Here is a 15,358-nt window from a genome sequence, read left to right as displayed (position 1 = left end):
ACTTGGGATCCGAGTCATCCCGCTTGGGTAACATTTGACCGACCTTGGATCTAGCCAATGACCCTTATAAACATGGTGCACCATGGAGGCATTCCATGGAATATGAATTAATAAAAGTAGTTTACTTAAACATGCATGTTCCTTTTGCAAAGGTATAGCTTCCTTTTGAAGGAACACTCGTGTTTAAGACTTAGTTTTGTTCTTAGTTAATGCTTTTGTTTTAAGTTTTCTCTTTGTAGGAATAAACGCACTCAAAAGGAGATTGAAACCAGCCAAAGGATTTTGAACCAAAAACCCGATAAACGAAGCAAAAGGTCTTTCACCTGAAATTTTCATTTCAGTAAGTGCAGCATGGGGTCGTGTGCAGTAAGCACGCCCCCGTGTCTCCTAACAACTGCGAATATTTTGACATTGGACCTCTCACACGGGGCCGTGCCTATTAGGCACGGGCTCGTGCCTACCTTCTGTAAGTTTTCAAAAATTCAACAACACTGGCAGTCAGGCACGGGGTCGTGCCTCCCTAACACGCATAAATCGGCCTTATCCCAATTGCCGAGTGTTATGTGTCTCATGTCCAAGGTTTAATTCAAAACTACTATTGAGCCGGGGGTCTCATTGGAAGCAACCTCTCTACTTCTACGGGGTAGAGGTAAATCTGTCTACATCTTACCCTTCTCAGATCCTACCTTAGTTTTGCTATTGGTGGGATTTACTGAGTATGATGATGATGATTAGTCTCAAAGAAAATTAAAGTATTATATTCCAATTATTTAAAACCAGCAACAAATTTTATATTTTCAAATGAGTCTTCATCTCAATTTGTTACATTTGTCGACATTTGAAAAGGGATCATGAACGTATATATGACTAGACCTATCTTGCCACAAATCAGGTGATTTTGCCTTGGTATAAGAACAAATAATATGTACATGTTCTTGTATTTTATTAAATATATTACAAGAAAATTATATCATGAAGCTCTGACAATTCCAAATTGTCTACTGTATAAAAAAATCTTTTTAAGAAGCATTCAAGATACGACAAATTTGCACGAATTCTGGAAATAAGTGTACTCCCATCAATAAGGCTCACCGGTAGGGGGAACGTCCCCATCGTCCCGGTGCGGCGCCGGTCCATTTCACCCCCCCCCCCCCGGGTTCAGCGTCCTGGTCGTCCTCTTCTGAACGTTGTTGACGATCACAAAAAGACAAAACCCACCCCATTTTCAAGATGTTTCCTTTGCAATAATAAAAAAAATAATAATTTAATTGACATGATTGGTGGGGTAGGATCATCCTCTCATTCCAGTGTTTTGTCATGGCGGATCATCCTCTATACGATTATGATGTGGCGCCTACCTGGCGGATCATCTTCCAAAGAAGGATGATCACCATACCGCATAGCCTAACTATATACGAAAAGTTGGGTGTGTCATTGTAATGCGTTAAAATCGCTTTTGTAACGAGGGAAGATACTTGCGAAATCAAAACTATTATATAAGCGAACGAGATTTGGAAAACTCGTTATAATTAACAGTCCATCAAAATTCCTTATAAAAATGAATTGAAAGTGTAAATTTGGGTGCATATTTTAAGGGGTAGGGGCGCTCCACTAGTGATTGTTTTCCATGACTCACAACATCCAATCAAGTCCCACCACGATATCGAGCTTGGTTTCATCACTAGTGATGGATTTTAGTGGGGGTGCCAATCACTCACCACATACTCATCTCCGTCATCGAACATGTGCAGCACCTTCAATTCTTCATGTGTGACCATGGCAACGCGTTATCTAGTTCACGCGTTATAGAAGATGGTGGCGATGGTGTATCACGGAAGTCGATGCGTGGAAAACCATCTTCCACGGGGCGCCCCGGGTGGCTTAATGGATTATACGTCCGTTATAACTAGTTTGACGCATTGTACAAATGTTTAATAAATTATATAGGAAGACTCATATTAGATTAAAAAGAATAAGACTTTGGATTTTATGCATATTTAACTTATTAGTTACCATTTTATTATCAAATATATATTTTAATCGTTAATTTTGATTATATAATACAACTAATGACCAAAGTTTTATAAACAAAAATCATTCTACATAAATTATCAATATCCGTTTATGTCTTAACTACCAGAATCATATACGAAGCAAACCCAAATTAGGTGACTTACCAACAACAAACTATCATCTAATATTCCTGTAAACCTATTAGAGATTCAAATTAATTATTGTTTGCGTTTTAGAAGTACTCTTAATTTTTTGAGGGTTTTTTTTTTTTTTTTTTTTTTTTTTTTTTCTAATGAGCTTGTGGTGGAGTAGTAAGGGACAGACTTGTGTTTTCAAGAAACCCAGTTTCAGTTTCTGCTTCTCCCCATTAGTTTTTAGCGGCACCTGGTGATGATGAGAGACTAGCCGAGTAGGCGGCGATCACTAGTTCGATCCTTGAACCGAATGAGTTTTACCTCACCGCACTGTCGTGTATTTGGGCAACTGTTCACGGGCTTCTGCCCTAGGTGAGGGTTTTCCCCGGTTCGGAGACGAGTGTATCCCGATGTCGTGAATTTCGCCAGTAGCCCATTTGAAGGATTCGTTGGCCGTTCAAAAAAAAACAAGTTTTTTTACTGATTAAATAAGGTAACATTTGTAAATCTAAAGAACCTCAGAGAACGGAAAGAGCCAAGGTCGTAAATTTTGGAAATGCTTGACCAGGGATCCCCCATATAAGATTATTGTCTTAGCCAAGCGAGTCCGAAAATCGACAAGGAAAAAAAAATGCTTTGATCACACTAGAAGTCACATGTTAAGAAAACTTTTCGAATAATAAGTCATCTGCTATAGATATAAAAGTTTCTTCATAAAATATCAATACATAACCAATTTTAAATTTCAAAAGAAATGCATAAATACTTATGTGTTAATAACTAGATGTGGTGGGAGAGAGAAGTATGAATACTATTCACAATTTAGAAACAAAGTTACACAATATGAATAGAAAACAAATAAAATATAATGGAGGTTACGATAATTGTTGCATTTGAAAGAAACAAAATACAAATAATGGGTAGAAGAGGCGATGTATTAAACGCAATTTAACCAGTTTAATGATCACTTGAAATTGCTTAAACCTTGTTGTTTCCACTGTTTTCCATCAACGGGAACTGTGAGAGACTGAGCAACGATAACTTATGTTGTTGCCCATTAGTAGGAATCGAGCTTGTCATCTACAACTGATCAGCTAAACGCCACATTACGTCTATTGTCACAACTAAATAAGAGAAAATACCAAAGTGGAAGTGATAAAGTACCAAAAATCTGGTACCGATACCGGTAACCAATCAGTAGATTCGGTGTGACATTTGGTATCCACATTTCCCTAAATTCAATATCGGTATTTCTTCAGTAATGTATGAGACTGCTCTCATCCCTAAAATTAAACATTAAAAAAACCATCCGTTCCAAGTATTTAACATTTTTTTTATTGAAAACAACTCAATACCATAATTGTTCTATTAATAACTTAAATCTGTTTAGATTTATCTGAAACAAAACACTAAAAAAGGTAAAACTATGAAAGAAAAGCCCAATAAATCATACTCATTTTACAGCCAATCGTTGTTCTTCTAGGTAGCTCGTTACAACTTAAAAATATAATATAATTTTAACTTATAGTCGCATATAACCCCTGAAAAAATGGGTCAGATAATGAGTAAAAACGCATAGCTTTTAATAAAGTATGAATTTGGTTTAGGTAAAAACGAGTTATGACCAAAATGTAGGCGGTAGAATGGTTGATTTTGAAAAAAAAAATCCAACATATCCGGTACCGAACAGCTCAGAACCCGACCCAAATCTAAGCCCAAAACTTGACCCAGTTGCTGATTCAATTAATTCATTCAGAAAAATAGTGGTATAAACATGTAGTGGGAACAGTTTCGTAGTCAGTTCTCAATAATATAGTAATTGCTGTTAATAGGAGTCTTTGTTTAATTTTATGGAGTCTGTTTATTTTATAAAAATTAGGGTTTTTACTCTTTAAAATTGGAGCTGTAATCCTTCTCGAATTGGATTAAAATATGTTAATTACATCGTTTATTTGGTTTGATTTCCGAGTTCATTTATTGGTTCCATTGCTGGGAAATTGAATGGCGGCTATAACCCGGAATTTGGTAGATCCACTAGCAACCAATGCAACACAATTAGATGCCATTCTTGCAACAATGAAGAATCAGACATTGATTTGAAGAACACGGTGGCGGAGGAACCGCACGGTGGCTGGTTCAAATAACAGCAAACATTTAAACCCAAAACCAAACCATTAAACCGATCCTAGCTTTATTAATAACAAATGCTTCAACTGTTTATAAATAATATTATGGAGTTTAAAATCACCAAAGACGAACGAACAGAAATGTAAAGAACCAGCTTTTATTCAAGAACAAGAAATCGAAAGGCGATAGACAAGCAAATCGCAAACGAACGCGACATGCGTAAATAAAACCGAATTTAATACCTTACAGTTGTGACATGCTTCAGAAGCATCCCAACAACATCGCCTGAAATTCTTTCAGCCTCGGTTTTCAGGTGTTGGATCTTAGCATCTGTTTCTTTCTCGAGACGCTTCACGTTAGCACCCGAGTCCCCGCTAGTCTGTTTGTAATCAGAACATAAAAATAAATATAATAAAATAATATAAAGAAGCGAGTGAATTTCAAGAATTGTCCTTTATCTTTATACCCATTTTCAGGCGCTGTCCTTTATGTTTAAAATTGACGAGTTTTGTCCTTTATGTTTTCATATCATACACGTTTTGTCCTTTAGGCCTAACTCAATTAGTTTTTTCAGTTAAATTTGTCATATACTTCGCATATGAGGGCATTTTTGTCAATTCAAAGGTAAATTCAACGGCAGATTTACAGCTCAAAGCTTCTGCAACCTTTGAATTGACAAAAATGCCCTCATGTGCAAAGCATATGACCAAATTTAACTTAAAAAACTAACTGGGTTAGGCCTAAAGGACAAAACGTGTATGATATGAAAACATAAAGGACATAACTCGTCAATTTTAAACATAAAGGACAGCGCCTGAAAATGGGTATAAAGATAAAGGACAATCCTTGAAATTCACTCTAAAGAATCACAAAACATATTTTTTAAGATTTTCTAGAGGTGACTTCGACCCGTTTACATTTTATTTATGTTAATTTTACTAATGCACAAGTTTAATTCTGTGGATTGTATAAATGCATTAAAATAAATCCCAAAATCACTGTATTAAAAAAATTATATCATTAATGAAATAAAACATTTTTTTAGTCTTTGAGCCAAAGGTGTGGTCAACCAGAACCGTACAAAAATACTTTTTTGACCCATTAGCAAACCTGCTTGACCCGCCAATTTTGCAACCATTTAATATTTACCATGAGATATATTTTTGGCAAGGAAGCCCGTTTCTGTAAGATCTGAACCAAAAGGTTTGCATCATACAGAACAAGTGGGTCGTTGAATACAAAACCAATTTTGGAAAAACTCAAAAACCACAGGAACCGCATAAACACTTATGCATATTGCTTAAAGCCTTAAACTGTGATACATAAGGCTGTTAAGTAACCGCATAACCGCCATTCTTTGTCTCTCCCTTTATATCTTTAAAGAATTGCATACAAGTGTTTATGCAGTTATCACAATTTCTATTTAAAAATTGGTTCCGTAATGAACGCGCCCCTACACAACAATTGGCTTAATCTAATAAAAAAAAAACAATATCACTGCACTAATCTAAATCGGTGTTTTGACTTTTGACTTACCTCAGTAAGCTTTCTTTGATAATCGGCTTCCATTTGGGCACGAAATTCAGCAACCTCCTTTTCAGCCTCTTCCTTTGCTTGTTTTAGTCTAGCTAATTTTGCTGGAAAAAAAAAAGTTATATAAGCATCAATAATTACATATACTTTGACTTTGACTTATATAGTCATACTTAAAATCTGACATTGGTATAGATTTATATGCTACAAATAGAAATTAGGTCAATATGTGGAGCTAAACAAAGAAACCGAGGACAAAAATTCAAATATTATAAAATTATGAACAACCTGAACAATCGTGTTCGTTTATGTTCGTTCGTTTAAAGCATAAACGAACAGTTCCCCAACATAAATAAACAAACACAAATGAACATAAACAAACATAAATTAACATGATTTAACAAACATAAACGAACACAAATGAACGTGATTGAACAAATATAAAAAACACAATTTAACATTAGTGAACACAAACAAAAAAGTCTAATATATTACAGTTTATCCGAAAACACTTATAAATTTGGGTTCATAGATGCAAAAATCAAGTAGGGTTTAATATAAATATTAAGTAAGTGATCAGTTATGATTTAAGAACAAGTTTATTTTTTTAATTTTTTTTTTCTAGAAAACTTAATTACTAATTAGTTATATTTATATAAGTAGTTAGAAAAGCTTATATTCATTTAAATATAACTATTTATGTATTTACTAAAATTTAAACGAACATAAACGAACGTTCACGGACATTAACGAACGTTCACGAACATAAATGAACGAACATAAACAAACGTTCACGAACATTAATGAACGAACACGAGGTGCGCTCATGTTCGTTCATTTAATTAAACGAACAAATTTTTTTGTTCGTGTTCGTTCGTTTATTAAATAAACGAACATAAACGAACTTCCCGCCGAACAAGTTCACGAACAGTTCATGAACGTTCGGTTCGTTTACAGGCCTACTGAACAAGAAAAGTCAAAATATATAGTTGACTTAAGCAGGTAGTAATAATGTGATATAAACAGGACAATAATGTTTACAAATTTCTAGGATGTGAGACGGAAAGTCCAAATCAGAATATAAAGTACAGACCGTTTCGGGCAGCATTGACAATTTGCTGAGCTTCTTGCTCTGCAGCTAACAAGCTTTGAATTCCATTCTGGCCTCTGCTAGAATCCATGTCTGCTGATTTTAATATGCCACAGAAATATAAAATAAAAATGATTAAAATTGTTTATATAAATCGCTTAAACCGTAATGCTTCCAAGATAAACCTCAACAACATATATCCGTATACTTGTGTTTCTTTTAATTATTTACAATTGAAGGATGATAATTGATAAGAGCATTATGTGAAAACTGTATACAAAGAATTATCCATAAAAAAATTATCTTTAGAAAACAATATTCATGTTTCTAGAAGACCAATTTGACAAAAAAAAAAAAAAAATGTTAGAATGTACCCTAATTATAATAAGTAGTAACTTCAGCGTTCAGCATTAACACCAACTCTTACAAGCTCAAAGCAACTGAATAATATATAAAATCGGTAACTAAACGAAAGAGAAGGAAACAATCAAAGTAAACAGAACTATTCACCTAGGGATAGTGTAGGTCCGGGTTTCGGGATCCAACCCGTGATTTTCGTGTTCATGTTCAAAGATGGAAGAGATAAGAGAGATGATAACAAACAAACTTTGTATTAATCCGGTAGTAAACATTACAAGTCGGCCCGGTTACATGACAACCGAACTAATACCAAAGAAGTATACATCCGGGGAGAAACCAAGTGGTGATTTCTCCCGGTGAGGTCTCAGACCTCCATTCTCTCTCTAGCACACACTTGTGCTCTCACTCTTATGTTGCAAATGACAAAGTGTTGGTATTTATACCAAAACACAGGCTGCAGGTCGAAGGATCAGACTGACTGGTCGAAACATCATCCTTCGATCAGACAGTCTTCGAAAGATACTCACATACCTCGAATGATATCCTTCGATATCCTTCGAGGTCCATCCTTCGATGGGTATCTTTCGAGCTCATCGAAGGATATTCATAATCCTTCGATGCCTTATCCTTCGACACCAATAACAACACAGCAACTTTGTCTAGCAACACACACACACAGTCAAACCAACAACCCTCTCGTTTGACCACTTCAAACGAGCGGGTCTATACACGTTCGCTTGACCGTTTCACTAACTATTACAAATTCAGCATAAAATAAAACTATTCTATTCGACAAGCATCGGACACAAAATCTGCATCAACAAATTCCCCCTTGTCCGTTGCTGTCGAATGCTGAAAATGCAATTGCAATCAATCTTCAGCCAAGTATTCATCTTCTCTGTGTAGACAAATTCCCCCTTGACCGATGATCCAGGTAAGTAGCATCCTGATGCTCATTGTATAAGATTTCCCCCTCAAAGTACGCGTATCCGTGTTGAGTGTTGTGCAATTTCCTCAAAAGGATCAATTGACCGATCTTCCGCTGATCTTCCAAAACTCCAACCGGCATATGATAAAGGTTCCATTCTTAAACAACTGCATCAAGTCTTGATCTTCAAGTGTCTGTGCAAAACATTCCACGCTGAACCGTTTGAATCACCAGAAGATCATAAACTCTACCACCTGAGATTGCGTTTAGAATTTTGCCGAAGAAATTCAACAAATGAAAAAATTTTTATCCCCCCATTTCTTTGGCAAAATCTCTAAACCTTAACAGATTCTTTCCACTTCAAAGAAACTGTCGTCAAATATTCACCAATTCCCTCCACCAAGCGGAACTGTTGTGTTTGGCCCATAATAGTCACGTTACCATGTTTGTCATTGCATCGGTAACCGTGACTACCCCACATTTTCAAACATCAAGTCTTCATCATCTCTTGTGTTCATCATGCTGCATCACCCCGCGTGTTCCCAAAGCCCGTACGAATTTTGATGTTGAAACTTTGAAGCCCGGTATGAATAATCCTTGCGAACACCCGACCCGACTCCAAGTGAATTAAATGATTAACCCCAACACACTGTCTGAGTTCATAAAATTCCACAACATCTGGATCCTTCGAAACATCTGCATCAAACGAAAGATAAACACCAAGACAGCTTCGAAAGATGATCTTTCGAAGTCTTTCGAGCACATGTCACATATCTTTCGAGCATCTTTCGAGCACATGTCACATATCTTTCGAACACCTTTCGAAGTTGGACATGGCTGATCCTTCGTACACTTCAGAATTGATCCTTCGAAGTCTTTTTGATCCTTCGAAGAACTGATGATCTTTCGAGCACTCCTGTTCATCTTTCGAATCTCCTTGTTCGAAGGATGATCTTTCGAGATCGAAAGATATCTTTCGATGGTTCTGACACAAGGACAGAAAGTACGACAGGTTGGTGAAAAGTTGATGTGGTAGGTGACCAACTTTCGCACATTTCGAAGCATGAAAATTTGAATTTTGAATTTTGTTTCATCCTTCGAAAAACTGTTCAATCTTTCGAGGACAAACAGCATCTTTCGAAATTTGAAGCTGTCAAGAACATCAAGAACACGGAGGACTGTTCATCTGCAGATCTGACCGAAAACACTTTGTATACAGTTTTTGATGATGGAAACTTGAAGATTTAGGAGAAAAACATAAAACCCAACACCCGGTTTAGCACAGATCTGGATATCCGGGTCCAGATCTGGGTTTTTCTCATTTTCACCTTTTTTACATCTTGAACAAAAACCCACAAAAATCACAGATCTAGAGCACATGTGACTTAGTAAACGGTTAGTTTTACTAAATCGGGCACCATGGCTCTGATACCAATTGTAGGTCCAGTTTCGGGACCGAAACCGTGATTTTCGTGTTCATGTTCAAAGATGGAAGAGATAAGAGAGATGATAACAAACAAACTTTGTATTAATCCGGTAGTAAACATTACAAGTCGGCCCGGTTACATGACAACCGAACTAATACCAAAGAAGTATACATCCGGGGAGAAACCAAGTGGTGATTTCTCCCGGTGAGGTCTCAGACCTCCATTCTCTCTCTAGCACACACTTGTGCTCTCACTCTTATGTTGCAAATGACAAAGTGTTGGTATTTATACCAAAACACAGGCTGCAGGTCGAAGGATCAGACTGACTGGTCGAAACATCATCCTTCGATCAGACAGTCTTCGAAAGATACTCACATACCTCGAATGATATCCTTCGATATCCTTCGAGGTCCATCCTTCGATGGGTATCTTTCGAGCTCATCGAAGGATATTCATAATCCTTCGATGCCTTATCCTTCGACACCAATAACAACACAGCAACTTTGTCTAGCAACACACACACACAGTCAAACCAACAACCCTCTCGTTTGACCACTTCAAACGAGCGGGTCTATACACGTTCGCTTGACCGTTTCACTAACTATTACAAATTCAGCATAAAATAAAACTATTCTATTCGACAAGCATCAGACACAAAATCTGCATCAACAGATAGCAATGTTGTACTTGTACCACACACATCGCCATCTGGTTCACAGGTTTTCCCTGCAGGTATCAGGTATACCCGTTTATGATCTTATTTGGTTCAAAATTAGCCATTGGAATTCCCTAACCAACGTGAAATAAAAACTCAACTACACTTCCAACATTTATTATGTTGGAAATAACTTCAAGTTTATAACAACTTCATAATACTATTTATTATATTTTTTATTGACCATATAAATATTAATATATCCGGCTTCGACTTGGGTAAAAAAGGGTACGTGATCAACTTTGGGTGATCGGGCGGGTGTCACCTAATCCCACACCCATTCAGTGTCGACTCCGGTGACTGACACTCATTCGGTAGCCCAGCTCATTAATCTTCTGAAGAGTCTACCAATATATGTGCCCCACAAGAAGGTAATCCAGGCGATCGTTATGATAACTTGGTGTATTTGAAAATCAAGAAACAACATGATTCTCAACAACAAACAAATGTCCATCTACAACGTGTGTGAAGAAATTATAACTTCGGGTTTCTTACGGGCAAGGTTTAAAGGCCTCAAGGCGTTTTCCCTTTGCCTCACGAGGCGTAAGCCGGAGGCCGAACTAAAAAATAAATTTAAAAATAATATATCTTATAAAATTTAAAATGTAAGCCGGAGTCGGAACTAAAAAATAAATTTAAAATTATATATCTTATAAAAAATAAAATAATTGACACGAAAAGCATAAAACATCATGAAGCATAACTGCCTAGGGGTGTTCTTCGGGTTATTTTTTCGGGTTTCGGGTCGGGTTGTTCGGGTTTTTGGATAGGAAAAAGTGACCCGATAATCAACCCATTTAAAGTTCGGGTTGTTCGGGTATGGGTTATTCGGGTTCGGGTTAGTTCGGTTCGGGTTGTTTTATTTTTCAGACTCCCAAATAAAAATCAATCAAATCTGAAAACTCTATCCATTTTGTTTTAATTTTGCATCAGATAGCAATCACTCACAGTAAAAATACACCTCAATCAAACTAAAAAAACACCTATACACCACCACATCAAAAACCCTAGCCAAACTGACAAATTATGACCAAAATCAACTTAAAAAATCCTCAACATAACAATCAAATTCAACTGATCTACAACAAATTAACAAGATTTAGAATCAAAAACAGCAAACTGTAGATTTGAGATCCAACTACGATTCAAAACTTAAGATCAAGAACATAGTCAACAACAAATGCGATCCACAAAAAACAGATGATAAGAATTTAAGTTCAAGTCTACATATGCTGAAATTGGTGGAGATCTAATCCAGAGAGCGAGAAAAACGTACCTAAGAATCGGAGATCGGTCTGATGATTCCAACAAGGAGAAACCGGTTAGACGTGTGTACAAGATGTTTTTTTGTTTTCTTATATAATAATTGTTTACGATTAGATTATTTGAATTAGATCCTTGTAATTAGAGTGTATTACAAGTATTACCCCTGGATTATTTGTGAGTTGGCATTTCTAGTCTATATACTTTGATAATACTTCAACTATGGCGTTTTTCGTTAAGAAAAAAAAAAGATAACTTTTCTTTTTATCTTTATCTTGTCTTTCATTTTATGTAATACAAATAATAGACGACTGAAATAGTATATTGAGTAAACAGATAAGTAGTGTTTAAGGGCTTTTTTTTGGCGGAGTTAACATGAGTCTTCACTTTGAAAATTTTGATTCCTAAGTTCCTATTTTGTTACGTTATGAACTCCTCCCTTTAATACTATTAGGATTTTATGTTAAATGCCTAACGGACATAGGGAAGAATAGTTGATCTATGCTTTGTGTGGATGAGTGATTTGCATGTAAAACCCATATTTTTATTTGTAATTTCGTGTCGAATTGAATGACTTTGTGCGGTTTATATGTGTAGTCCAACAAGGAAGGATGCATGCGTACATGGAAATTCAATCCCAAACATGGAAGATGCGAACTTATGGATCAAACCAAGACAATCCGAAGAAAAAATACAGATACCGGCGTAATTACGTTGGGTCAAGGTATTTACGCCCTTGCTCAATATCATCACACAATTCCTTCAACGTAATCAGGGCGTACCAACGTAAAAATTGATCAGGGCCAGTGTATCTATGCCTAATTGACGGTTTTTCATGGTTGTGCATGGTTTCGGACAATTTTTTAAGGGTTTTCTCTGTTTGTATTTGGATATACTCACATTGGGGAACAAAGGGGTGAAAAGATGTAACCTTAGTGAAATTTCAAGCTTCTGGTTGTCCATCATTTCGTACTTATAACTCTACTCCTTATCACATGTGTATTCATTATTCTACATGCTAGAAAAATAGTTATAACTTGGCGTTAAACTACCGAAACAATTCTAAGTAACACGTGCCTTGAAACCTTCCTCATGACCTAACAAAGTTAAATTGAAGGATTAGAATCGCCAAAAGGCTGAAATATGAAGTTGAGGGGCTGAAATGGAAAAAATAAAAAAATTTGCTTGTCAGAGTCTATGCGGACCATATGGAAAACCCCTTTGCGGTCCGCAAGGGGTGTCCATATAGCCAGAAAATCGCTGGCAGCAGTTGTTTGCTGCAAATATGCTACCTTTCACCTATCTTGCCACACTTCTCCTGGTCTTGACACCTCAAGGGACACTAAGCTTCATCTTAGACACTCTTGGGACACTTGTCAAGCTATGGGCAACCTCCATTCACTATAAATTGCACCTTTAAGGCCTTAATTCTCATATAAACTCATAAACACAAACACTTCACTAGAAGAGTCTAATGTGAGTTCTTTCCTTTCTACTTTGAAGATTCCCTTCTGTTCTTTTGGAAGCTATCTTTTAGAGTTGGTAAGTCCTTTCCTTTAGCTCTTTCAGTAGCAATTAGTTCCGTAGCCTAATTCCGTCTCAGTGTCGAAAATTGCAAACAGTTTGACCAAACTGTTTGACTTTCAAATCTGGCCACTTTGGTCAACTAATTTCAAATCAAATTTACCCGAATTGTCTACATAATGTAAGGAATAAAACCATACATTTGTATCTCATGATCATCACATCTAAATGGGTCAAAATGAAAAGTCAAACCTGAATTTTTGAAAAGTCAAACACAGCTTTATGAGATTACCGAAGAATTACCTTTAAGCATATGTAATATGATATTTTAACATCAAAACAGTTTGTACAACATAACAAAAATATATTTTAACATATTCAACTTGTCATGAGCCCATTTTCCTGTCTAAACCCGTATTTACGCATAAGACTCGTAAAATGACTTAAACATATAAACAAGTCATAATGGATCAAAACCTTAATGAACCATCCTTATTATTAGGATCCACTTGTAACCTTGAGAATGTGCACACTCATCATCAATCATCAAGGTGAGTAAATAGCCCATTTTTACCTTATTTTTTTTTACTTTTGGGGTGAAACATATGCTTATTCATTTGCAAATCAATATCTTATGGCTATATGTGTTCTAAATGCTCTTGTGTGTAACTTGTTTGGATAGCTCCACGTGTGTATTCATTAACTGTGATCAAGCCAAACGGTAATATATTATAGCGTTATAGGTTTGACTGCCCATTCCTGCATCTAGTGTGTAAAACTTTTTTTGTGTGTTTTGGAAGACCAATTATGGAATGATAGAATCTGACAACTTTACTTGGAATTCCTTTTTTGGGTCTTTCTACTCATTTAGTTAAACCCTTGGATTTCCATGCCTGTCAACATAAGGTTTGAATGTGCCCATCCTTGTTAACCAACCTCGTTAAACACACATTGCTTTAGCATAACATATTGCCATACAAAACCCTTTTTCCATGTATTGTTTGTTAAACCTATGTTACTCACAAACTTTTTAGTTGGCCCATATTTTCTCACATATGTTTTGGGTGCTATTCCATGATTCTATTCAAGTTTGCTTCACATAGGAAATGGAATTTGCCTTAGTTTACTTTAATAAAAAAAAAACAATTACTATGTGATGTTTTGAAACAAGTTGTTTATGTTGGTTTGTTATCTAAAAACAATGTAATTTTGTCGAATAATATATTACAACCATAAATTAGTGTCATGTGTTTTGATCAATCTATTCTCGTGATGCCCCAACGTTTCTGCCGTCAGTTAGGGTGTTATAAATTGGTATCAAAGCCATGGTTATAGGGAATTAGGTTATTAGATTGCTTTTGACCTAAACTATAAAGTTCGTAGGACGTCAAACATGAGTTATCTCATGATCTCTATTATTTGTCTTCCTTACCCATATCTTCATCCCTATCCACATCCCTATCCTTACCTTAGATTAGATTCTTAGTTCTCTAAATCATACAAAATAATCATCTATCCTTAGATGATTAATTTCAATCCTTGTGCTTTTAGCCTTTAAATATTTTTATAATCTTGTCAAAGTCTTGGGTTTCAATAATGATTACGAACACGTGTAATCTGTCAGGGTGGGCGCCTGTACTATGAGTTTTATGTTTAGGCATGCATTTTGTATAAAATCCAATCAACTTATGGACATGTTATGCTTACATGGGAACTCTTAGGGTGAGTGTCCACTTATAGGTTAAAACATGTCTTCTCAAAATATTTTGAAGACCCATTTACTTTTATTAGTCACTGTATCATTAATTCATTTTTAATTAATGAATAAATTATTACAATATTTATGTTTTATATCTTCCTGCCTCGTTACCTTATTTAAAAGTTTTAAATTTCAAAAGACCTATGTGATCTTACTCATTATTTTCCCTTAGGATGCCTCCTCGTCACCATAACCAGACACTGCCCAAAATCTCGAACTTCCTGCCATGATCGCCCAACAAATGGTTTCGATACTCCCAACTCTTGTGGCTCAGCCCAATCAAGCCACTGCGGGAAACAGTAAGAACAACAATGTGAGTGCATTTGCACCTTGTACGTTCAAGCAGTTTAATTCTTGTAACCCCATCAAGTACCTTGGATCTGAAGGAGCCACTGGACTCCTACAATGGTTTGAAGGCATCGAAAGCACCTACTGCCATTGCCAGTGTCCCAACAATTGCAAGGTGGAGTTTGCCTCGAGTGTCT

General features: G+C 36.1%; 1 protein-coding gene across 2 annotated transcripts; it reads right to left on the bottom strand.

The window, feature by feature from the left end:
- Positions 1 to 4,315: 4,315 nt before the first annotated feature.
- Positions 4,316 to 11,739, bottom strand: LOC110877926 (V-type proton ATPase subunit G 1). Of its 2 annotated transcripts, none has more exons than XM_022126152.2 (4): positions 11,604 to 11,739; positions 6,901 to 6,990; positions 5,811 to 5,911; positions 4,316 to 4,653 (listed from the first exon to the last, which is right to left on the bottom strand). In XM_022126152.2, the coding sequence occupies exons 2-4, from the start codon at positions 6,986 to 6,988 to the stop codon at positions 4,510 to 4,512; spliced, it is 333 nt and encodes a 110-aa protein (XP_021981844.1). In that variant the 5' UTR covers positions 6,989 to 6,990; positions 11,604 to 11,739; the 3' UTR covers positions 4,316 to 4,509. The 2 variants fall into 2 exon arrangements, with proteins under 2 accessions (XP_021981844.1, XP_021981845.1); XM_022126153.2 differs by having other exon boundaries at positions 6,901 to 6,993; positions 11,604 to 11,656.
- Between the last annotated feature and the right edge of the window lie 3,619 nt (positions 11,740 to 15,358).

This window comes from Helianthus annuus, chromosome 9 (genome assembly GCF_002127325.2).
Source record: "Helianthus annuus cultivar XRQ/B chromosome 9, HanXRQr2.0-SUNRISE, whole genome shotgun sequence".
Lineage (NCBI taxonomy): Eukaryota > Viridiplantae > Streptophyta > Magnoliopsida > Asterales > Asteraceae > Helianthus > Helianthus annuus.
The sequence above is the reverse complement of the archived record's forward strand: the minus strand, read 5'-3'. Positions and strand labels throughout refer to the sequence as shown.

What these genes read in the sequence shown, in the direction of transcription:
- LOC110877926 (XM_022126152.2), bottom strand. Translation starts at nt 6,988, where the DNA reads ATGGATTCTAGCAGAGGCCAGAATGGAATTCAAAGCTTGTTAGCTGCA. An exon ending in TGTCAATGCTGCCCGAAACG is followed by an intron (nt 5,912 to 6,900) that starts GTCTGTACTTTA and finishes TTTTTTTTCCAG; the next exon opens with CAAAATTAGCTAGACTAAAA. An exon ending in ATCAAAGAAAGCTTACTGAG is followed by an intron (nt 4,654 to 5,810) that starts GTAAGTCAAAAG and finishes GATTACAAACAG; the next exon opens with ACTAGCGGGGACTCGGGTGC.